Source organism: Silene latifolia, chromosome 7 (genome assembly GCF_048544455.1).
Source record: "Silene latifolia isolate original U9 population chromosome 7, ASM4854445v1, whole genome shotgun sequence".
NCBI classification, from domain to species: domain Eukaryota; kingdom Viridiplantae; phylum Streptophyta; class Magnoliopsida; order Caryophyllales; family Caryophyllaceae; genus Silene; species Silene latifolia.
Window position 1 is genome coordinate 57,585,644 of NC_133532.1, and position 25,221 is coordinate 57,610,864.

General features: G+C 36.5%; 3 protein-coding genes across 4 annotated transcripts; all 3 read left to right on the forward strand.

Annotated features, from left to right (window-relative positions):
• Positions 1-10,722: 10,722 nt before the first annotated feature.
• LOC141592187 (aspartic proteinase Asp1-like) lies at positions 10,723-14,133 on the forward strand. Of its 2 annotated transcripts, none has more exons than XM_074412777.1 (9): positions 10,723-11,286; positions 12,061-12,178; positions 12,279-12,505; positions 12,711-12,941; positions 13,023-13,161; positions 13,267-13,461; positions 13,552-13,624; positions 13,704-13,794; positions 13,878-14,133. In XM_074412777.1, exons 1-9 carry the CDS (start codon positions 11,129-11,131, stop codon positions 13,915-13,917), a joined length of 1,272 nt encoding a protein of 423 aa, XP_074268878.1. In that variant the 5' UTR covers positions 10,723-11,128; the 3' UTR covers positions 13,918-14,133. The 2 variants fall into 2 exon arrangements, with proteins under 2 accessions (XP_074268878.1, XP_074268879.1); XM_074412778.1 differs by having other exon boundaries at positions 10,809-11,286; positions 13,898-14,133.
• Positions 14,134-14,617: 484 nt separating this feature from the next.
• LOC141590119 (uncharacterized) lies at positions 14,618-15,190 on the forward strand. Its single transcript, XM_074410730.1, has one exon. The coding sequence runs from the start codon at positions 14,618-14,620 to the stop codon at positions 15,188-15,190; it is 573 nt and encodes a 190-aa protein (XP_074266831.1).
• A 4,723-nt stretch (positions 15,191-19,913) lies between these two features.
• LOC141592188 (uncharacterized) lies at positions 19,914-25,180 on the forward strand. The gene is made up of 5 exons (XM_074412779.1): positions 19,914-20,136; positions 20,221-20,316; positions 20,435-20,557; positions 21,577-21,694; positions 24,780-25,180. The coding sequence occupies exons 1-5, from the start codon at positions 20,110-20,112 to the stop codon at positions 24,953-24,955; spliced, it is 540 nt and encodes a 179-aa protein (XP_074268880.1). The 5' UTR covers positions 19,914-20,109; the 3' UTR covers positions 24,956-25,180.
• The last annotated feature ends 41 nt before the right edge of the window (positions 25,181-25,221 follow it).

A 25,221-nucleotide genomic window follows, 5' to 3' on the forward strand; every position in this document is an offset into this window, starting at 1 on the left:
CTCCCATTCTTCTTGAACTTCCCCTTACTCTTAGTGCTTATGTTAAGCACATCCTTGGGAGGGTTCACATTTAACCCCATGTCCCTCTCGGCTTGCACAAGTAACTTGTGCAACTCCTCAAGAGACACATCCTTGTCTTGCATATTGAAATTCATCCGGAATTGCACATATGCCTTAACCTTAGACAAGGAGTGTAGAATCCTATCTACGATGAGTTCTTTGGGGATTTCAACCTTTTGAATCTTCAAGGTCTCGACAAGCTCCATGAGTTTGAGCACATGAGGGCTAACCTTTTGGCCCTCTTTGAAGTCGAGATCAAAGAATGCCGCGGCCGCCTCATATTGGACGATCCGCGGAGTTTGTGAAAACATGGTCACAAGTTTGGAGTAAATCTCATTAGCATTGCCCATTTTGAAGGCTCTCCTTTGGAGTTCCGCCTCCATCGCAAATATCAATACATTTTTCATTGCGGCGGACTCCTTTTGGTAAGCCTCATAGGCTTCCCTAGTGGCCGCGGTGGACCTAGTGGAGGGCTCGGGTGGAGAGGCCTCGGTAAGGTAACGAAGCTTGTCGTCACCCTCGGCTAATTTGAGTTGGGCATCCCACTCGGAGAAATTTGACCCATTCTTTTCAAGTTTACATCGATCCATAAAGGATCGGAGCCAAGATGAAGTAGCGAGAGGTGTAGCATTAGGAGTTGGTGTTGCCATTTGTTATGAAAAAGAAGTGGTCTACAAAACAAAATATAAGGAGTAAAACAATTGTCGTTTTAATAATACTCGTGAAAATGTATGATTTAAACAAGTTTTAAGCATTTTTCTAGTGACCTCTACCCAACTAGATAAATGATTCCAAGACCCAAATTCATATCGATTTAGGCACGGTAGGGCCGATTCATCCTTTATCAATATAACTCGGTGGATTAACGTTTAATCGATTCTACTCTTAGAACTCTTGGTCGATAATATTACATTAACATATATCTTTAGCCCAAAACACATTCGACAAGGGCACGGTAGGGCCGATACATCCCTTATCAAAAACTTTTGTTGAGGTCAATCCAAATTTCGAATAAATGTGTCCATGATCCAAATCCATATCAACTTGGGCACGGTAGGGCCGATACATCCCTTATCAACATGAATTCGGTGGATTAACATTCATCACCCACTTCCCCTACGTAACAAGGTTTGTACCCCGGTGGGGCCGAGTGCACTCCCTCGCGAAATAGGTTTTCATGGTTTCTACTATTTGGTAAGGCTATATCTCAATTAATTGTTTTAGCGAGAGGTCATGTCAATTTATTATCTATCACGTTTTAAGTGAACTAAAGCGGTGAACTACGATAATTCTAATTGACACGGTCGATAAACTCGATAAATAAGACAATGCATGTTTAGTTATGGCGATTTAGCGATGCATGTGACATAAAATAAAATGCAAGCATAAAATAAATAAATAAATCCTAGTATGGCCTTTCCTAAAATAGAAAAACTATTAATCTATTACATATTCGGAAACCAACTCCTTTGGTCCCTTGAACTTGGGTTGTGGCACACATCTCGAGGTAACACCGTCTTTATGTATCGCCATTCTTGAAGAAATCCGTCTTTTGGAACTCCGGAATGAATAAAATTACATAATAAATTACATAATTTCCTATTATACATTTGTAACTAAAATAAAATAAATCTATTAAATTACAAAACGGTGATACGAGATCACAATAAAAAATACAACCGAATCGATATTCCCATACATTTCGGAAATACCAATTAAAATCTAAGGCCATACTAAGTAAAATTACATAATTCAAAATTACATAAATTAAAATTATGACAATCATAAAGAAAAATGCAGCATTATAATATGTAAGAACATGCTCAATTTTTTATGCTAAATCGCCTTTTAATTAGCCAATATCGTATATTACTCGGTTTTTACGGATTTGCGTGATTTCAACATTTTATAATCACAAAAATGCATAAACTCATATTTATGCATGAGTTAATTACCCTAACCTCTTAGGACTCAAAATATAGTCTCCACTAGTAATTTGACCATAATTAACTTTTATTTACAAAATTGTTCATAAAAGGACCAAAATTACAAAAATAAGCTATTAAACTTCAAATAAATCACAAAATTTCAAATAAATTCAAAATTTGAAATTTAAATTCATGAACATTCTGGAAAAATTCCATGACACTCATAATGTTCAATATCTTAGGTTAAAAATTTCGAAAATTTTCCGGAAAAACAATGTTGCGGTTTATCGATATTTAATAAAATAATCATAAAAACATGGAAAAATTATTTTCACTAACTTTTCAATTTTAGATCTGAAAAAGTGACTAAAATGCAACATTAGACGTTTTTCCTAAGTCATAGATTATATTTTATTAATTTTCATTAATAATGTCACTATTTATGCCATTTTTCTTCAAAAATTCATAAATCATGCTAAAAGACTTCTTTATAGCCAATTATTTTACACACATCTTGTAAAATTGCATGTGACAACATATAAATTTTCTATGACCAGATTCGAAATTTAACTCTTATTAACCTATTTTTCTCTTAAATCCATATTTAATAATGAAAAATTCATTTTTCGAGCATAACAAGTGCAAAAATTATGAAAAAATACAGGTTATCTCAAAATAATATATGTAACAACATATCCAAAAACCAAGTGAAAATTCGAAGTATAGCTAATTTTCGACCAAAAATGACATTTTAACTCATAAAATCACATTTAAATGTCATTATTATTAAATATGAACAATAAAAATCCGAAAAATTAACCAAAATATCCTAAAACATTTTAGGACCAGAAATATTAACATGCATGTAATTATTTCGTGATATATCATAATAACACAAATTTTACAAGTTTTATTTTGTTATTCATATAACTCGGAAAAACTTTTAACCAATTTGCATGCAAACAACCGTGGCTCTGATACCAATTGAAGGAAAAGTAGATTCATATACATATTTAACATACTCATATATGTCTAATTAATTTGTCATAAAATTAAAATGGATCTTATGCATGCAAACAATAATATAAATAGAGGAGAAATCATGTCCTTACAAAATGGATTTCGGCTATTAGGGCACAAGAGAGATCACCTATCTCTTCTTGTTCTTGAGCTATTCCAATGGAAGAACAAAGATCTAAGTGCAAGATCTCTCCCTATGCTTAATACCCAAGGCTTCTCTTAATTTAATTAATATTACAAAACTAGTATAATATTAATCAATGGTGAAAAATGGAACCAAAAATATTTATAAACTCTTATCTTATTTTCGGTTTTTAGAAAGATGATGAGGAGGATTTTATTCTCTCTAAAACTAGTATTTTGGATGAGTTAGTAGAATGAATTAATCTCTAACACATTTTAGAGTAATAGGTAAATTAAATTGAAAAACCAATGATGGTTTTTCACTTAAAAAACCGGGTAGAAGGGAAGGCTTTTAGGGGAGCCAATGCATGAACACTTTTGTCTTCACAAGGAGTAGTAGGGTTGCATGGCTAAAAAGCAAAACAATCATTATGTTTAGCTACTAATTAAACAATTAATTAGCTTAATCCTCTTCCTATATTTCGGTCCATTTGGTAATATGGAATCCATATTATTTTTGTCAATTGTCTATATGTTACATGTCACATGTCACATATATTTGTTATGTAATTTTTAGCTTATTAAAAATCAACGCATTAATAAAAATACGTCACATACAAAAATCGACTTAGTAATATCACAATTACTAGTACCAAAATATTTTACCAATTATAAATTACAACTGATTGTATTTATAACAATTCATTCAATTTTAATTGTTACATTAAACAATTATTTCATCCGAGTAATGATACAATTCAATCACTCAGACCGTATCATTTTTAATCATATTTTAATATGATACGTAAATTTTACTTCCAAAATCGTCCGTCAATTTTCAAATAATTTAATTAACTCGTAACATTATACGATTAATTAAATAATCAATTAAGAGTGTTGCCCTTTAGGTATGACCTAGGGGGTCAACTGATCACCACCGTCACACGACAGTAATGTCAAACTCTAGTCAGCCAATCATTACCGATATATGTTGACCAGTTGACAGTAACAAAATTACTTCCCAATTGTATTCATTTTAATGAGACTTAAACATGTGATCATCATGATCAACAGTCGTGATCGCATTATTGTCGGAGGACACATATTCCAACAGCAGCATTAGCTTGCCTCGCTGAGGTAATATCGAGTCCACCTCAGGATTTAGGCTTTTGAACCGTTTCCCATTTAACCAAATGAATTATTTTCTTTTCATCGCTTCCACCCCATAAGAACTGACGGGCTTTTCTGTCAATATTATCACAAATTGTCCGTGGGAGCTTAGCCGTCTGCATACTGTAGTTGGCTAAGGTGGTGAGAGTAGATTTAACAAGCGTCTCCCTACCCGCAAGTGAGAGCCGCTTAGTAGCCCAACCTGACAATCTTTTATGGATTTTTTCTTCGAGATGAGCAAATGTATGCCGGGTAACTCTACCATTAATAGTAGGCATGCCGAGATAGGTCCCAAGATCATCTGTTTCTTCAAACCCTAGAGCCTGACCGACTGCCCGTCTAGTTAAATGATCCGTGTTTTTCGAAAAGAACACCCTTGATTTAGCAGCACTAACTTTTTCCCCTGAGGCTATACAAAAATTATCAATGACATGCCTGATAACTAAAGCTTGCTCTTCTGTAGCCTCTGCAAAAATGACCATATCGTCTGCGAAGAATAAATTAGTAATAGACGGACCATTTCGACCCAAAATAATCGGTCTCCAATTCTTATTGCATACTTCGACATCTATAGCCTGTTGCAATTTTTCGAGGCACATTACAAAAAGATAAGAGGAAGGCGGATCCCCTTGCCGAACTCCCCTAGACGGGGTAAACTGCTCAGTTGCTTCTCCATCCCAAAGAACTTGTAATCGAGTAGAAGTAACACATTCCATTATGACATCCACAATAAGAATCGGGAATTGCATATCTTGTAAAGTATCTCTAATAAATGACCACCTTAGACGATCATAAGCTTTTTCTAGGTCAATTTTTATAGCCATGAAGCCAGTACGACCCGTTTTTTTACGCATAGAATGGATCGCTTCTTAGAAAACCACTATATTATCGGTAATTTGTCGGCCAGGTACGAATCCACTTTGGGACTCGGAGATTAAGTGAGGTAAGACCTTTTTAACTCGATTGGCTAAAATCTTACTAATGATTTTATAAGAAACATTACAAAGTCCAATAGGCCTGAATTGAGTAATGGTTTCGGGATTAGTTACCTTGGGAATAAGGACTATATGAGTGTCGTTGAGACCTTCGGGGAAACCTTTGCCCTCAAGAGCATTAAGCACCATACCACATAAGGATTGTGAAATTAAACCCCAATTCTTCTGGTAAAAAAGGGCTTGAAAACCATCCGGACCGGGCGCCTTTAACGAGCCCATATTATGTACCATGCTCTCGATTTCCGCTATTGTATACGGCCTGGACAACCAATCCCAATCCTTGTTATTAAAAGGTTGAAATAAATCCCATGGCAGCCGGTCTTCAACGGGTTCATGTTGCTCCTCCGTAAATAAAGTCTTATAAAATCGAACGATAATGTTTTTAATTTCCACAGGATCATCCGTCCAGTTCCCATCATTGTTCTTTAACGAATTAATCTTGTTTTTCCAACGCCTCACAAGGGTACTTACGTGAAAATAAGAAGTGTTACGATCTCCGTCCTTGATAAATTTGATTCTTGATTTTTGATACCACAATAATTCCTCCTGCTCGAATACCTCGTCTAGTTCACGACGTAGTTTCGCTTCCAATTTAATAAGTGACGGTATCCTACGCAAAGATAACTCTCTTTGGCATCCCCCAATTCGCGCCATAAGTTCCTTCTTCTTCCTAAATATATTGCCGAAAATATTATGATTCCAGTCTTTTAGTTTCGAAGCCAGGGTCGACAATTTGTGCGGGAAAATGCCTTCTTCGGGCCAATTTTCCTCGACAAATTCCGTAAAATTTTCATGCTTCATCCAACAAGCTTGGAAGCGGAAGGGCCTATTGATAGTGGATAAAGGGGCGAAGCCGTTAGGGGAGATAAGAAGTGGACAATGATCCGACTGAAACGTGGGTAGATGCTTAACCAAGGCGTCTTCATTTAAGGTACTCCAACTAGCCTTACAAAGGGCGCGGTCTAATCTTGAACTTTGTCGAGTCTCAGCCGAATTCCCTCGAGCCCAAGTATGAGAAGCCCCAGTAAAAGCAAGCTCGATAAGATCACAATTGTCTATCCAGTTGTTAAAATTTTCACATCGTCGAGCCATATTAGCATTCCCTCCGTGTCTTTCATTTAAGTGACGAGTCTCGTTGAAATCCCCTGCTAGTAACCAAGGTCGATTATTCGTCCTAGCAAAGTTTTCTAATTCACTCCAAAGCTCCCTCCTATTAGTCGGGTCCGGGCTCGCATAAACGACCGAGAAAAACCAAGGGACTTCCCCACTGCGTGCGATTTCTATGGTAATATACTGATGGTGCTCTGTCACAGTTGACACCGAAACAATATCGGTATTCCAATAGATTGTAATTTATCGTAATCTCCTCTAACATTAACACAGTTTGAAACCACAAAAGACACTAATGGAAAATGGTAAACATTGTAAAGCATTTACCAGCACATGTCAATAAAATGAATCAAAATGCAAAGTATTAATTTCAGGGGGATAAGGTATTAACACAAAAAGAGTTTTATTGAACAAAAACAGCAATTCAGTATCTCAATCCAATGATTCGGATATAATGATAGACCTATGAAAGAGAGAAATTATCGATCGCGGGAGAGAAAGTGCACCAGTATTGAAGGGCGGCGGAAAAAAAACAGTAAAAACTAAAAACTTCCTCTCCGGTGGACCCGGAAAACGGGTTAATCGGGGCCTGGGTCGGGTAAATATGTTACATTTAGTAAATATAGTTAACGGAATTTAATTATCTTCTTCCGTTGAGGAAGACGATTCCAAATCTTTTCATTGTGCCTCATATACAATTATTTTAAGTTGACTAGCAACATATTCATTATAGACATCCATGATGTTGAGTCTTTGGTTTCTGAGAATTAACACTCTACCAGCATATAAATCAATTTTTTTTGAGTAATTGAGTACGGTGAGTATGCATATAAAGATTTAATATCAACTTGAAGCTTTGTTATATTCCCTTCGCTTTGATTATAATGTTGTTAAGCTTACAGATACATCATCTAATATTGGAAGTGTTGGTACTTTAGTATAGCCTCTTAAATCTCAATCAGATTAAACATATTGTGCCAAGACTTGGATCATCTTGAAACATGTTATAAATAGTGACACTTGGGATGACTAATTTAAATTGACCCATTAACGTTGGTAAATAAAAAACAATTGAGCCATTTTTTTGTTGGTACTCTATATCTCTATGATTTGGCACATGGTTTTGGTGAGCAATCACTACTACAGATACAGGCTATAACAACGGTTAAAAACCGTTGTTATATAAAAAAGCGGACGTTGTTAAAGCGTCCGTTGTAAAAGGTTTTAACAACGGTTGGTTTTCTTAAGGAACCCGTTGTTAAAACTATTAACAACGGTTTTAAGTATAAAAACCCGTTGTGGAAAGTGTGACTTAATTTTGGTGGGAAAGTTATAACAACGGTTAATTTACAAAGAACCGTCGTTATAACTAAAGACAACGGGTTGTTTCTACATAACCGTTGTTGTTTGTTTTTACAAAATAAAAAAAAATTAAATTAAATATTACTAGATGCATGCATAATTACGGGGCTCGTTATAATTCCGATGCATGCATTATTACCGCCATCCCTCTGTCTTCTTGTGCATATGAATGGACAATATATAGAATGAGAAGGGTTTACATTAGATTTGAAGCCGGGAGATATGATGATTATGGCACAACTTCCTAAACATGCATATATTATATTAATTAAAAAACAACTCAAAGGACACATTACTTAGTATAAATACATACATTATCTCAACCACCATTCCATTATCTCACTATCTTCAAACCCTAACTGCTAAAACAATCTCCAACCCCTAATTAATCTTTCAAACTAACAACTCCAAAGTTCATCAACAAAATGAACGATTACATCCTTAAAACTCTTACTATGACCGAGAACAACAACAGCTTCATCCGCCGGTTGCTCCACATCGAGGACAGTTTTAGGAGCTATCTTGTGGATGCTCAAGCCGCACTCAAGGACGCCAAAAGAAATGGCTTGACAGAGCGGCGGTTGTTTGCGACTATATGAGGATATAGCAACTGCTGAACGAAACCTCCAAATAGCTAAGGAGGAGATGAGGGATATCATAGAAGAGAATAAGACTCTCTATGAAAATATAAGAATTGCATTTTTAGAAATGTAATTCTTTTTTTAATTTATGTATATATATATATATATATATATATATATATATATATATATATATATTAATGAATTATTAATTAAGTTTATCATGCATTCCTCTCTATCATCTTGCTTCTTCTTTGTTTTATTTTATTTAATTTGTTTTACGAGCTAATTAAGCGAATAATAACATAATAATGATCGATAAAAACCCATCATATATACATGCAAATTAAATGAAATAATTAAAAAAAGAAAACAATGACGATGAAAGACGATGAAACCAACAGTGACGGCGAGATTTACCTGATAATTAGAGAAAGTAAGAGACGATGAAACCAACAGTGACGGCGAGAAGATAAAGCGGCGATGAGAAAGAGAGAAAGAGAGAAAGAGACGATGAGAAAGTGTGTTTTTTGTGTTTGTGTTTGTCCGTGTTTGTGTTTGTGTTAGGTTATGTATGTGTTTTGTGGTGAAGCTGATCTGTGTTTGTGTGGTTTATAGTATTGAAAGTATTGACAACGGTTGTTCAACAACAACCGTTGTTAAATAAGTTTTAACAACGGTTGTAAAATAACAACCGTTGTTAAATAAGTTTTAACAACGGGTTTAAAAATACCCGTTGTGATTACTTTTCACTAACTTTGCGCCAATTTTGCGCCAAATTATTAACAACGGTTGTGCAAATTTAACCCGTTGTTAAAACGTATAACAACGGTTATATAACCATACCCGTTGTAATTAAGTTTAGTAAAAATCGCGCCATACATTCTACAACGTCTATTGTGATTTTCGTGCATAAACGTTGTTAAAGGGGCGTTGTAGTTGCCTGGATTTGTAGTAGTGAATGGTTTAAATGTGATAGATCTCGACCATATCAATTTCATTCGGATTTAGACGTTCTATCCAATAAATCGTTTATGAGGAGTATAGATAAACATAAGCTTATTTTGCTGGATCTAGGATAATAAAAACAGTAATGGTTCTTTGATTGATTCTAACTAAATTATTCAAAATTAAAACTAACACATCATAATTTTATTTTATTTTTAAAATAAAGCACAATAGTTAGCTAAAATGGTAAGAGTTTTCTTACTACAACCGTGAGGTTGGGGCCTAGGATTTTATTCTTACACATGACACAACTTCTACAAGCGAATAAAACTCAAGTTCAGTGAATTAAAATTGATCGCAGTAGAACAACTGAAGGTTAAATTGATTACCGATCCTAACCCTATTTGTATGACCCAAGATGACCTGGACCCCTAGGTTGCACCAAAATGGACACGGATACGGACACGACACGGACACGTGACACGGCATCCCATGAAATTTAGGACACGGGACACGGCATTTAAATTTAATAAAATATATATTCTATAGTTATATATGTGTGATTTTATTTTTGAAAAAGTATTGAATATTAAATTTAAATAAGTGAAAATAAAACTTACGTTGATTATAACTCATTCTCATTTCCAAAATCAAAACCAACTTATAATCAATCTATTTCGACATCTCATTACTAGTCTAAATAACATCATTTGTCTCCAATTCAACTTATTTCCCCACCAAATTTAACCATATAACAATTCTCGTCATTTAACTTAAATTCAACTTGATTCCGTTTGGAGGCCAGGTGTGTCCAAATACCATGGACACGACTCAAAATACCATGGACACGTGTCGGACACGTGCCGAAATAAAAGATGAAAGTTAGACACGGCTTTACAAGTGTCCGGCACGTTTTGACGTGTGTCCGACGAGTGTCGTGTCCGACACGGGTGTCCGACACGGGAACGCCGATTAGGAGGAGTGTCCGTGCAACCTAGCTGGACCCTGACTTAAAGAATGATTCGATAAGAAGTTAGTATAAACTATTCAATTAAGATCAAATCAATATTATAATGATTCTAGCATAAACTTATTGTTACTTGAAAATACGGAGTAGAAGATAAAATGCCAAATAACCTGATAAGGAGTTTGGGAAAAACTTGATCATATTTAGAAGATAAAATATCAAATATGACCTTTCCCTAAAAGTGACCCGACTCAACCCGAAGTGACCCGCCAACAAGTCACCCAAAATGACCGACCCAATCCAAAATATATAACAAACCCAAAATATTCCGACTCACCCGATCGATCCATTTACCACCTCTAGTAGTATCTACGGCAATACCCAAGCATATTTTTTTATTTTATTTTTCACCATATTTGGTACTCGTATAAGAATGAAAATAGAGAGCAAGATATTTTAGACGCGGGAGGAGAAAGTACCAAGGTGCTTCTTTTCTCCTCTTTCCAGTTTATCTCTTTGACATTTCGTCGAACACGCTGACCTCACCACTGTTATTAAATTAATTTTCATAGACTAACTCACCTCATTTCTTACTTCTTAGATTCTCTGCATATATAAGCTCCTCCAAATCAACCTCCCAAGTACTACCTGTATATCTGCAACTCTGTAACATACAACCAAATTTCATGTGGGTCCCAGCTTCTTTAAAAAATATGACCCAAAAAACTTGATGATATTTTCCAAGAACTGAGTTCATCCCCCAAAATATACTTGTTTCATTGATCAGATCAATACTCTGTATTCTTCTTCACTTTAAATTCACTCCTTTTCAACCCTCAATTACTCAATTACTAATTCAATAAGATGTCTTCTCATGTTATAAGGGTTGTTATTGCATATATGTTTTGTGCTGTGTTTTTAAAAGGTTGTTATTCCGATTCGCGACGATCTCGGATCTCAGTTAGCAGTAATTTGGAGTCAACTGCTGTTTTTCCTGTTAATGGCAATGTTTATCCATCTGGGTATGCTCTACTTTTGCATGATTCATTCGCTTTTGTAATTTTGCTGGTTTTTCCTGTTAATGCCAATTTGGAGCCACCAGGGTAAATGTAATTGTTATGTTGTTGTTGTTCCTGTTAATCCCAATGTTTACCCATCTGGGTATGTTTAATTTTCCAGTAATTCAGTTGCATTCATTAATTTGATGTCATGTTGGATAAAACTTTTCATTTGAATGTGTTTTACTAGTAATTGGGTAATTGAGTGACTCGGGCTTCTCGAATTCATTGATTATAATTTTAGTTAGTACTCCGTATTAGTTTTGATGTTGTTGATTGCCTAAATTAATTTGATCACAATTCTATGATTAGGTTGTGTGGGTTGTTGGCTAATTCAGAGGAGTAGAGGACAAGCTTATTTTATGTAGTCATTTAGGAATGATACAATGTAGCTTTTCAATTTCTGTACTGATGATATGTTCAGCATGCTGGTTTTCCTGATAATGCTCAGATTTGAGAGGCTTGAAACAACCTACCGGAGGTCTATATTGCGGTTGGGAGATTTTTTGAAATAGAACGTTGCAGAAACATCTGATGTGATTTGTGAACGATTGCTTCATGTAGTTTATTATACAGTAGCACTCAATTAAGTTATGTGAAACATTGATGTTAATAGCATTGATCTTTCTCATTCTTTTACCTTTTGTTTTCCAACACTTGTAGAATTTGAGCTCTATTGAATTGAAAGCATTGTGGAAATGAAATATTTATATTTTGTTTGTTTTCGCATACTTGTAGGTATTTCTACACAACCCTAAAACTAGGCGAACCTGCTAAACCTTATGATTTCGATATAGATACCGGTAGTGACCTCACTTGGGTAAATTGTGATGCTCCTTGTGTAAATTGTCCAAAGGTACTTACTTACTCATTACTTGTATTCATTCCAGTTAATTCGAGAAAACCTATTGCTGTATTTTTAATACCTATTGTATTTTAATTACCTATTATTGCAGAGTCCTCACCAACCATACAAACCCCGAAATAATGCTCTCACTTGTGGGGAATCCTTGTGTGGCTTTTTGCAACGTCCTCTCAATGACCCCTGCCTGAACCCTAGTGACCAGTGTGACTATGAAATAGAGTATGCTGATCATGGTTCATCCTATGGTGTAGTGGTGAAAGATAGGTTTTTCCTCGAGTTCTTAAATGGTTCCACCGGGAGTCCTCCTATAGCATTTGGGTAAGTACTTCTAGCTTTTTTCCTCCTTCATGCTATTATTAATTTTATTTCGGTAACAATTTTAAAGTGAAACAACTATTCTTTGTTTACGATTTAGTAGACCATTTAGGCTATGCCGCTATGTCAATTCCTTAATTGTGCATGTTGTAATGTGTTCATTGATCTAGTTAAATTTAAACATAATGAATTCTTGTTGTTCTCACAGTTGTGGCTATGATCAAGACTTGTCCGCTGCAACTAACCCACCTTTCGTGGATGGGGTTCTTGGGCTTGCAAGTAAAAAATCTAGTATTTTGTCGCAACTTTATGACTTGAAGATGGTGAGAAATGTTTTTGGGCACTGCTTTAGCAGTAAAGGAGGAGGGTACCTTTTCTTTGGAGACAAAATAGTTCCTTCTGAAACTATTTGGGTGCCAATGTCAAAAATCCGCATTGGGTAATCATCCTTTGTTTGTCGTGCAACTTTCGTTTGATCATTCTGCAAATTTTTTATTCTCACAATGAGAATATTTTGTAGGAACTATTACTCCATAGGACCTGCCGAGTTGCTTTTCAATGGGAAAAATGTCTTGAAAACCGGTTTGTCCTTTGTCCTTGATAGTGGGAGTACCTACACTTACCTTAATCGTCAAGTTTACGAAGCTACGATATCTATGGTAGGAAACCGACAATGAGTTTTCTGATTTGTTGTGAATTTAATTTAATTTTTCTGGAACTTCTACTTATTTTTCGTATTTCTCCTCTTTTTTTTTTTCTCGTAGATAAAGAAAAATATTGATGGCAAAAGTTTGAAAATGGCTCCAGAAGATAAAACTCTTCCCTTGTGTTGGAAAGGGAGTAAACCCTATAAATCCATTGCTGATGTACAAAAGTCTTTCCAGCCATTATCATTGCGTTTTTCAAAGGCGAAAAATGCGATGATGGAAATGCCTCCAGAAACTTATCTTATTATAAGTGTAAGTATTAATCTTATCTTTTACAGTTTCTTTGATGTGCAAACACATAAGAAAAAACATAATCTCATATCTGATCTTTGTGTTGGATAGAAAAATGGCAATGTATGCTTGGGAATTCTGGATGGTTCAGAGGCTGAGCTTGGGAACCTCAATGTTCTTGGAGGTTCGGCTTTGTATAACTACAACTTAAATTAGTGAAACTCTTGTTTGTTATTTTTAACCCTGATTCATGTTATTCACAGATGTTTCAATGTTGAACAAGATGGTGATTTATGACAATGAGAAAAATCAGATCGGGTGGACTACAACAAACTGCAATAGCCGTCCAAAGCTGTGATAGTTTCTTTTCTTTTCTCTGAATTTGGGAAAAGCATTCTCATATGAGAATTCTCATTTTTTTTCCTGTTCATTAACAGAGATTTTTCTGTCTGGAAAGGTCACTACAATGAGCTATAGACAAGTGAGCTAGTGACGGAAAAAAAGCGTGGACAAATACGTTGCTGCTGATTTTGCTGGCCAGTTGAAACGATGTTATATTAGTATTGTTTTATTGTTCACTCAATAAGTTTAAGGAGGAACGGTGTAGATTGTAAATAATTATGGCTACAACTATATGTATAAATTATTAATTATTGAATTTAAAGGTGGTTCCTTGTGAGAAGGCCTTTTTCTTTTCGATGTTTCCCAACTGCAAGTGCTTCCCATAATGAACTCAACTGGAAAGGCTTTGTCCCAAAATTCATGCTCTGTATTATATGGGATATATGTACATACAGCAATTTGATTTTTTTTTTTTTAAAAAAAAAAAAAAAAAAAACCAATTAATCTCTCCACCAACAAACCCATTCTCGCCGGCGGCCTTCTCATAAACCATCAGGTCGTCGGCGGGAGCCTCTTGCTTCCCTAGATCGCCTTTTTATCGTCCTATCTATTATTTCCCTTCAGTTTGGAAGTTTTTTGGTGGTTGTTTGATTACGTTTTGCTGGGTTTTTGTCGGCGTTTGCTGTATTTTCCGACTCCGTCTGACTTTTCAGATTCGGTTTATGGTGCGCTACTTTTACTCTTAATTCTCTCTGTAAGTTGTGTTTGATTGATTTGGTTTTCAGTTTGTTTCTTTAGCTATTTGTTTCCTGCTTTTTCGTCCTACTTTTCTACTATGGATTTCCATCATCTTCTAGTCAATCTTGGCTTTCTGTTGCTCTCGGATGATAGTGGTGAGGATGAAGAAGTTCTTAAATTTATTTTCGAATTAAGAGATCCTGCCTTGACCAGTGTTTTTAAGTTGAAGGAAAGGGGTAACTGTATTTTCAAGGAGAGTAACCATCTTCTGGCCTTTTCCTATTACAAACAAGCCATCAAGTTTCTCTGCCTTATTGACATTCCATCAACCTCTGAGCAACAGTCTTGTGCTACTTCCCCTACCATCTCACTCATCCTCAATTTAGCCGCATGTGAAATAAAATTATCCCATTTTGCTGAAGCTTGGTTTTACTGTAATCTTGTCTTGATTTGTGATCATTGCAACGTTAAGGCCCGGTACCGTATGGGATTATCATCTAAAAACCTGAATCTCTTCAACGAGGCTCTTGAAGATTTTGAAGCTGCTTTAAAACTTGACCCGAAAAATAAAGATATTACACGAGAGCTACACTCTATGGTTGACTGCATAGCGCAAAATCTAAGTTGCAAACAGGTTGGTTACCAATTTGACCCACTGGGCTGGACATGAAAGGTAAGAAACCTCTTCTTAACAATGACGATGTTGATAAATCTGTTCTTTGTGAAACGGGTGAAGCATCTTGTAGTTTTGTGCTGGCAGTCAATAATGCAAGTAGTGATCACGGGAGAGCTGATAATAACTCTGATGTGATTATGGATTTTCTTAACACTGATGACGCTTGCTCACCTCTGTCAGTTCAATGTTTTGCCACCCCCTCCTCTACCTTTACATCATCTTTAGATCGTTTGGATGTTAGTAATAAATTAAATTTCGATACCGCCGTGAATGTCAGCTCTACTCCTTGCTCCAATCATAATCAAGGAGCTCATATTCTCAAGTTCAACAAGAAAGGCAGACACCATTCCCATCTAAGAATTGATGCCGACTCATATAAAGACCTCCTTCAAGATAAAGAAATTCATGTACACCAGCAAAAAAATTTAACTACAATGAAAATTCGTGTTCACAGCCTTCCACAAAATAAAACTCTGATGGGAACTCCCCATGAAGAAATTTCAAGGGAAGCAGCAGTTCCCCCTTCTAATCCTTTGTTTGAGATGCGCAATGAGATTTCGAGTTCTGACTCGTCTGAGAATGTTAAGTTGGTTGAGGAGGAAGTTATTCTTCAAGTTGATAAGAAGAAACGTCTATCGTTGGACTCTTCTATTATTAGCAAAAATTCGATGGAACAGTTTCATTTTGCAGCACGTAGGGAGCATTCGAGCAAGATATGTCGCCACAAGAGGGATCACTTCAAGGGTCGAGATCAAATGGTCAGGGCTGATGGTAAGTTGAAGAACAAATCTTTGGTTTCTGTCGAGCATTTAAATGTTGTTTGCAGGTACACTAAGAGGACGTCTACAGATAAGAAGACTAAAAGAAAGGATGCCAATTTGATCCTTTTCGACAACCATTATCATCCACCTTTCAAGAAACGCCGGCTTTGTCTTTGAAATCCAACGATGTCACTACTACAGATACAGGCTATAACAACGGTCAAAAACCGTTGTTATATAAAAAAGCGGACGTTGTTAAAGCGTCCGTTGTAGAAGGTTTTAACAACGGTTGGTTTACTTAACGAAACCGTTGTTAAAACTATTAACAACGGTTTTATGTATAAAAACCCGTTGTGGAAAGTGTGACTCAATTTTGGGGGGAAAGTTATAACAACGGGTTGTAATATACAAAACCGTTGTTATAACTAAAGACAACGGGTTGTTTCGCAATAACCGTTGTTGTTTGTTCTTAAAAAATAAAAAAAATTAAATTAAATATTACTAGATGCATGCATAATTACGGCCTGTTAGAATTCCGATGCATGCATTATTACTGACATCACTGTACATATGAACGGATAATATGGAATGAGAAGGGTTAGTAATAGGATTTGAAGCAGCATTATTGAGAGATATGATGATGATTATTATGGCACAACTTCCTAACATATATATTAATTAAAAAGCAATTAACTCAACCCACACATTGCTTAGTATAAATACATTGCATATCTCAACTAACATTTCCATTATCTCATATATTCATCTCCAAACTCTAACTATTAAAACAAACTCTACTTAATCTTTCAAATCAAACTCAAAAAACTCTAACAAAATGAATGATTTCATCCTAAAGACTCTTACCATGATCGAGAACAACAACAACTTCATCCGCCGGTTCCTCCATATTGAGGAAAGTTTGAGAGCTACCTTGCGGAAGCTCGATCCGCACCAAGCACGCCAAAGAAAATGGCTTGACGGAGCGAAGCGATTGCGATTGCGCTATATGACGATATATAGCAATCACCGAACGGAACCTCCAAATAGCCAAGGAGGAGAGGACGGATACGATAGAGCACAATAAGATCCTCCATGAAAATATAAGAATTGCATTTTTACATATGTAATTTTTTTTTAATTTATGTATTTATAAATATATATATATATATATATATATATATATATATATATATATATATATATTAATTATGTTTATCTTACTTCTTCATCTTGCTTCTTCATTGTTTTAGTAACTAATTATGCGAACAATACTTAAACAAATAACATAATGGTCGATAAAAACACATACATGCAAAAGAAATAAATAGAAAAAGAAAATAATGACGATGAAACTAACGGGACGGCGAGATTTACCCGATAAATACAGAACGTAATAGACGATGAAATCACAGTGACGGCGAGAAGATAAAGCGACGATGAGAAAGAGAGAAATAGAGAAAGAGAGAAAGAGAGTGTGTATGTGTTTTGTGTTTGTTTGTCTGCTGTGTTTGTGTTTATGTTTGTGTATTAAGGGTTGTGTTTTGTGGCTGGAAGACTTACATTTGTGTGGTTTATAGTATGGAAGGTATTGACAACGGTTATTAAACAACAACCGTTGTGAAATATGTTTTAACAACGGTTGTAAAAAACACCCGTTGTTAAATAAGTTTTAACAACGGGTTTCAAAAATAACCGTTGTGATTACTTTTCACTAACTTTGCGCCAATTTTGCGCCAAATTATTAACAACGGTTGTGCATGTGTGACCCGTTGTTAAAACTAATAACAACGGTTTTTATAACCATACCCGTTGTAATTGATTTTAGTAAAATTCGCGCCATACATTCTACAACGTCTATTGTGATTTTCGTGAATAATCGTTGTTAAAGGGGCGTTGTAGTTGCCTGGATTTGTAGTAGTGTGTAGCTAGTTTTTGGTGTGTAATCGTATACTATGTACTCTCTTTTTAAGTTCTATAAAATAGTACACGTTTGTCTAAAAAAAGAAAAGCAATTTGATTACTTGATTACTAATTATTTTTAGGTTCACTTCAGTATTTCTTGTTCATTTGACAAAATGGTATGCAAGCAAAAATGGAAACCCTTTGTATACTGCTAAAACTTGTAGCCCTCTAGCTCACAGATTCAACACACTAATAGGAGGCTTTACCTTCATGTTCATGTGATATTTTTGGTAATTAGTCTTTGCTGTACTACGAGAGTTGATGTATAGTCATTTGATTTTGCATGTTAGAGTTGTCTTTCTAGACTCGAACAAAGTTCGGTGACGGTGGCGACTCCAAAAGTTTTAATCTAATCTGAAAACCTTACCTTGAGTCGAAAGCATCTCATATGGGCATAATACGGCTATATGGGTTAAGTATGCCCATATAAGATGATTAAGACAAAGGCATAATGGATAATTGGATAGGGAAAAACAAACTATTTGTCCCATCCATACAAGTAAAGGTGGCCAAATGAACGGGTTGGCCTGACCAGGCCCACCCATCGGCCAGCCAGACACGCTCCATACACAAACCGCGTTTGGGCTCCATGTTTCCCGCCCGGCCTACCATTTTAGTAAAAAAAAAATAAAACTACATAGGCCCGCCCATGGGCCGGGTCCGGGTAACACCACTCTCCGGCCTCAGCCCGACCCAGCCAAACCCGCATATCCCCCAAGGCTAGTTTAGGGCCTAGCCAGGAGAGTTGGGCCCGAGTACACCAATACATACAAGTGATATATTAGTTGAACCGTTTTATTTTTAAGACGGAGATTTACACTTTTTTTTTGGTACAAGTTTTAGGCGAATGGGATTTGGGATAGATGGATAGTGCTAGAGACTAGAGTAGTCGTAGTTAGAGGTGGCAATCGGGTCACTCGGGTCGGTTATGGGTCGGGTCAAGGCGGGTCGAGTCATTTCGGGTTCGGGTTATGTCGGGTCAGTGGCGGGTTCGGGTCGGTTTGGTTCATGTCGGGTCATCTTCGGGTTGGGTCATCAATGGGTCGCAAGTCGGGTCGGGTCATTAGTGGGTCAGTGTCGAGTCAGGTTATCAGCATATATTTTATCTTATATACTTAGTTTTAGATGATTATTTTATGTTTAAATAATGGGTAGGTGTATTAATTGTAGTTTTAAGTGAAAATAATTAAGATAAATGTTAATTTGGTGTTATTTAAACCATTATTAAGCTATTTCAATATCGGGTCATCTATCGGGTTGAGAAAATATCGGGTCACATGTCGGGTCGGGTCGGTTCAGGTCGGGTTCAGGTTGGGAAAAATAAGGCTACTATCGGTTTTCGGGTCGGTTCGGTTCGGATCAGTTCAGTTTCGGGTCACCCAATTTTCGGGTTGTATCGGGTCGGGTTTCGGACGGATCGGGTCAGGTCAGCTTTTGCCAACTCTAGTCGTAATACCCAAATGACAGAATTGACGGCTAACGTCCAAAAGTAAAACCCAAACTACCAGTCAATTACACGATTCCACCATTTAGACCATCCCCAGCAGTGGTCACGCTAACTAGGTCACGACCCGATTGTACTCTTAATCCCACCTTATTAACCTTGACCCATTTTTACCCTCCCAAGCAGAAGGTCGCGACCTAAGTCATCAACCATATCATTTACCACTTCACAACATTCCCAATCATACCCCACTATCATATTATATACTTTTATTTATTATTTTTTTATTATTCAACCAATAAAAAGTATCCACCTTGAAGGTCACCAAGGTGGTCAATTTGCTCAACAAAGGTCACAAATTGACCTTTTAATGTAAAAGGTCACCAATTAACCATCAAAAGTCACCAATTATACTCGCTTAATTACGCTCATTAAGATGATCAGCCAGTCGCCACGACCTACCAATTGACTTCGCTTTATGGCCTTACGAATATTTTTGACTCAGTTGGACGCACTACTCTCTATATATATATAAACACAATTTACACAAATGGGTCTCTCTCTAAACTCAGAAATTGTGCGAATGAATAGACAAACTCCTTCATTTGCATTTTGTTGAAATATCTCAAATTTCAGTCCTTTTTTTTACAGCAAATTCCCCACACTATTTCCTTCATTAATCTTCCGTCTTTCACTACAAATAAACCCTTTTTGTTCTTCTAACCAACATTGCTGCAATATCAACAATGGCGCCTAGAAGACGACCTAGAAAGGTTTGTTCTTGCTTATCTTATCTTTTTTCTTTTTCTTTTTTTGGTAAATGGGTTTTTTGTGTAATCTTTGTGTGATTTTGGTAGGTGGGTCTTATGCGTATGGATGCTGCAATTGATGCTTTGAAACCAATGGGTTATTCTCCTGATTTTGTTCGTCGCAAAGTCAAGGAATTGTTGGCTGTATGTGATATTTGCTTCTTCAAGTTTATGTCTTTTAATATTTTTTCTTGCGAAAACCCGGAAATGCACTTGTTTTAGTTAATTTGGTGGGTTGTTCTGATAGATAAGTGAAATGTAGGTGTATGGTGGTGATGAAGGTTGGCCTTTTATTGAGGGCGCCGGTTACAAATCCCTAATTGAGTACATCCTTGATGACGGAAATGAGGACGGCCAATGTGAACAAGGAGAGCCTTCTGCCAAGGTTGTACCCAAATTTTGTGCTCTTCATTTCTGTTGCTTTAGTTGTTTAGTACTCCACACTTTGTATGAGTAGAACTCAGTTACTACCATTTCAGCTTGTTTTATGTCATCTTTATCTGTTTTAGGCCTTTGTTTGGATAGGTGGATTTGACGGAAAAGGGGGGAGAGGGATTTGGAGGGAGCCAATATCTTTTGTTTCGATAGCAAAGTAGAGGTTGATGGATAGGGACGGGAGGGAAATGGATCCCTCCGCATTCTTCCTCCAAGTCGAATCATTTCTCCTCCAACAATGATGGCTAAAAGTGGCTGTTTTATGTTGCTTTAGCTTTATGTAATTAGGTGACGATGACTCTAACCATAAAGAGATGTCACATGTGAGTGTCGCAAATTGACAAAAGACGAGAGACTGAACACTTTGGCCTTGTTTGATGTCAAAATGGGAGGGAAAGGGAGGGAAGGGGGAAGGAGAGAAGGGAAAGGGAGGGAAGGGATGGGGAGGTGGAATAGATGGTGAAATGGTGATGGTTTTCTCTCCAAATCTTTCCTTTTTTGGACGGGAAATAATTTGCCTTGGAGGAGGAAAATGGACGGAACCATTTTTCCTCCCCTCCAAATCCCTTCAACCCAAATTTGCTAAACAAACAAGGAAAATTGTCTCCCTCCTAATCCCCCACCCTCCTCCCTTTCTCGCCAATTCCCTCTATCCAAACAAAGGGTGTATAAAATGAGGTGCTACTCCTCCTATTGCCAATTGGCTTTATGATGGAACCTACTTGGGTTTGTGAAGTGGATTCTCTCCTCCCGATGTAACCATGCCCATGCATGTGTCTAACAAGTCCTGTGGTCTATGGTGTTAGGTATTAAAACTCATGTAAAATGCAATGGTTAATTCGTTTAACTGTACTAAGGTTTCATGCATTTGATGTCATTTCTTTTGGGAGATTATTGGTTTTTTTAATTTATTTATGATTTTCTCTATCTTTTGTTGTTAAGTGTTTGTGACATCTGAATCATGTTTAGAATGATGATAAAGACCAGGACACCGCAGAAGAAGAGCCCTCACAAGCTGAACCATCAAGTGAAACTTTTGAACCTTTGTACTCTAGTCAAGATACTCTATTGTTGAGTCCTGACACGGGTAAGTGCAGTGCTTTAAGATTTTCCTTCAACAAGTTTAGTTTCTTATTTGCAACGTGGCTTTGAATCTATTGACAATGGTGTAGTCCAGAATTCTAGTGCATCATAATTTATTGTGCTGGTGTGATCATTGTCTAGATAAATCTTTCATGCTTCTGTGATCCGTCTTTAATTGCTAAATTTATGACTATAATCAGTCTGAAGTAGATGGTTTTTGTTCATTTCCTGAAATGATACTCCGTAAGTACATATGTAGAGGTCGTCATCTGTGGAGTATTCCACGTGTGTTCAAGTAACCCGTCATTACTGCATTATATGGAAAGTGTAAGTTTGAAGATTGGGCACCTATTGCAGATATGTATTTACATGCATTTCTTCCGCTTGTTCTGGACTCTTGTAAGACCGTGACTAGGATACTAGAAAATTAAGTTTAAGTGAACTGATTTCTCTGCAACCCGTGATAGACAATGGTCATTTATGCACAAGACGAGAACATGGAGACTTTATGGAAATGAGAAACTACCTTGGGCAGTGCATAGAAAATCAACCATTGGCTATTGACGATTATTATTCTAGCCTTTAACGGACTGTTTAAAAGACTTTTTTTTTTTATCCCAACGTGCCTTGTGACTAAAGCTAGGTGATGATTGAATACTGTGTTGGGAGTCTTCCAGAAGCTTGCTGCCTTTTATAATTCGAAGGACCTTCTGAATATATAAAGCAAATTGAGATTGACAACAACAACAACAACAACATAACCCCAGTGCCTCAATGGCTCCCGCAAATTGCGGGGTAAGGGGGGGTCGGATGTACGCAGCCTTACCCTTGTGTTAGCAACACAAAGAGGCTGTTTTCGAATGACCCAAGATGAAAATTGCGTCGAGAACTGCATCGAAGGACCACTACTTCACAAGAGAAAGAAGCGCAGCCACTTTAGTGAGCCATTTTGCTTTATTCCATCATAATCCAGAACCAAAGAGTAATGAATCTTTGGCTCCATTGGAAATATGGAATACAAATTGAGATTGACATTTGGACTTTTTCCTTTTTTGGTGAAGAAACGTTGAATACAACTGAAATATATCTGCTGATTGATTAGGAGGCACTTGGAGTGATTTGGGGTTGGTGTTGATTTACCATGAGTATGTTAACGCAAAATATCAGGAACACTGTAGCAGCTCTTCTAGTAGCGTAAAATCAGTGCTCAATATTTATGGTACCCCATACAAATCTAATGAAATATCACTGATTGATTGGTTGATAGGGCCGAGTTATTAGAAGTTATTGTCAGCACCCTTGATTCTCTTTATAATGATATTAAAGATGTTACTGCCCTGCTGACAAAGCTTAGAACTGGTTGATGGCTGAACCCGTCATGGTGGTGAAGTGGATGAAGTACAAAGTATGTGGGAGTCTGTCATAGTAATTCTAGTATCCTACGGAGTACTATTTTCTTAAGCTTGATGTCTTCTACGTTTGTGTGTCTGAACCCTAAAGTTGCTTGCAATGAACCCCAGGACGTAGGGATGGCTCTAGTGGGAACTCAATTTATCCTAAGTTTATCAGATTAAAATTTTAAAATTTTATTATCACTTAATATATTTGATGTAGTGGTAGGATACAGGAACTAATCATTGAGTCAATGAGAGAGCAGGGCTTCGAACTTGGGTAGAGCTAGATTTTGATTTTTTGTACAATTTTCTATTGTTCTCCACTTTCTCGTCCCTCTGAACTAAATTAGCAAGTCCCTTTCCCTCCAGGTTAAAAAATATGCCGGCTTCGCCGTTGTTAGAACCTTTCTCTGACTAGCCGTAGACTCATAGTTCCTAATGATGTGTTTCATACTCTCATCCTCTCCGTTTGTGTTTGCCTTTGCAAAATCGCTTGTTTTACTAAAGCTTTTTGAGTGTAAAGATGCGCCCTTTATCATATTCGTCTTAGTTGCAAAATCAGAAGCCTTTTTGTTAGCTTTTAGTCCTCGGTAATTCCTATCTTGGTTCTTCTCGTTCCATTTACAAGAGAGGAAAATGGTAGAAATTAATCTCCAACCATCATAGAAGTTTAAGTCTGAACGTATTTAACCATTAATCGGTTACTCTTAATTTATTTTAGCTTGAGGTTTCATTCAACACACTGTTGATAGCATTTACAATTTTTGATTTGTGAGACCTAGAAAGCTATGTTACTTACACTTGCCTACATGTATGAGTCAATCATGCGGGAGCATGTCAATGCAGGACACGGTTGTTCTGTGAAATTTCATGTTTTCTGCTAAAATGAAGTGTCGAAGTGTCATGTCAGGAGGAATATATGAATATATCAACACACCAACACAATTACACAACCAAATTGAATGGTTGACCATTCAAAGTGGTAAACCACTTATTTCTATGATTTCCCGGAGGAGTTTGACCATTCAAAGTGGTAATTCATCTCTGCCATTGTGCATTAGTCATCCACTCATCCAAGCATCTTGCTCATCTCATTCTTTGCTTAATACGAGTAATGTTAGTACAGAAATGGAATGGCCAGCATTGATTTTCTGGATTGGATTACTTTTCTGTAAAATAGTGTACTTTCTATAACTTCGTCGTCATTTGATCGTTCATTATTTTATATCGTTATCATTGCGCTCCTTTTCTGATTTCAATGAACTCAATAAAATAATGATAATTGTACAATTGGTAATTGAAAATTGAGAATTCCCGTTTGCAACGAGAGTTCTCTATGTTTTCTGGCACATTTTTTCAGCTGCATGTTTGTAGACTGTACGGAATGATAGCTTATTTTAGTTCTATTTTCTTTTGTACGTCTCGCCTCTATTAAACTTCATGCTTATAAGATATGCTTTAGCCTCTCCAGTAAAATGTCTGATAGAATAATTATTTCAGATTTGGCTCTTAAAAAATTATGTGTTCAGCAAATTGCTTAACCATTTTATGTTTATGTATGGCGTTTTATAATTCTATGCATCATGTAGTGTATTTTGTTGCGTAACGTGTATGTATTACGTATTCATGTTAGATGCAAAGACAACCTTAGAAATTATTTTGTTCTTAGCCTCTGTTGTTTACTTTAATTTTCAGTGCTTACTCCCCTTACTCCTCTCAAAGTCCGCAAACCATGTTTTGGGTGGATTGGCCCCAAGGACGAGGATGATTACGTTCTTTTGAAGCCAGCACCGGTTCAAGGATGGAAGAGCGGTGAGTGGCGAAAGAAGCGCAAGTCTAGATGGGATGTGGGTCCAAATGATGTTGTATGAGAAGGTCTTACATTTGCTGTAGATAACACACAGTGTAGTAGCTAATTTGATCATCAATCTGTAATACTTGTGGCTGTTGTAGTTTAAGAGATGAGGGTTCTTTTGATGATGTGTTGTATCGTATGCACTGATAAGTGATAAGTGTGTCTCTAAGCTGATTTAGATGCTTAATTTTGCCCATTTTAGAGTAGATTGACAAGTGAAATGTTTCGGAAACTTGAAAAATGGCATGCCAATTGTTATATGCTTCTTTACGAAGTACAATC

What these genes read in the sequence shown, in the direction of transcription:
- LOC141592188 (XM_074412779.1), top strand. Translation starts at nt 20,110, where the DNA reads ATGGCGCCTAGAAGACGACCTAGAAAG. An exon ending in CTAGAAGACGACCTAGAAAG is followed by an intron (nt 20,137 to 20,220) that starts GTTTGTTCTTGC and finishes TGATTTTGGTAG; the next exon opens with GTGGGTCTTATGCGTATGGA. An exon ending in AAGGAGAGCCTTCTGCCAAG is followed by an intron (nt 20,558 to 21,576) that starts GTTGTACCCAAA and finishes AATCATGTTTAG; the next exon opens with AATGATGATAAAGACCAGGA.
- LOC141592187 (XM_074412777.1), top strand. Translation starts at nt 11,129, where the DNA reads ATGTCTTCTCATGTTATAAGGGTTGTTATTGCATATATGTTTTGTGCT. An exon ending in GGCAATGTTTATCCATCTGG is followed by an intron (nt 11,287 to 12,060) that starts GTATGCTCTACT and finishes GCATACTTGTAG; the next exon opens with GTATTTCTACACAACCCTAA. An exon ending in ATGTCAAAAATCCGCATTGG is followed by an intron (nt 12,942 to 13,022) that starts GTAATCATCCTT and finishes AATATTTTGTAG; the next exon opens with GAACTATTACTCCATAGGAC.
- LOC141590119 (XM_074410730.1), top strand. Translation starts at nt 14,618, where the DNA reads ATGGATTTCCATCATCTTCTAGTCAATCTTGGCTTTCTGTTGCTCTCG.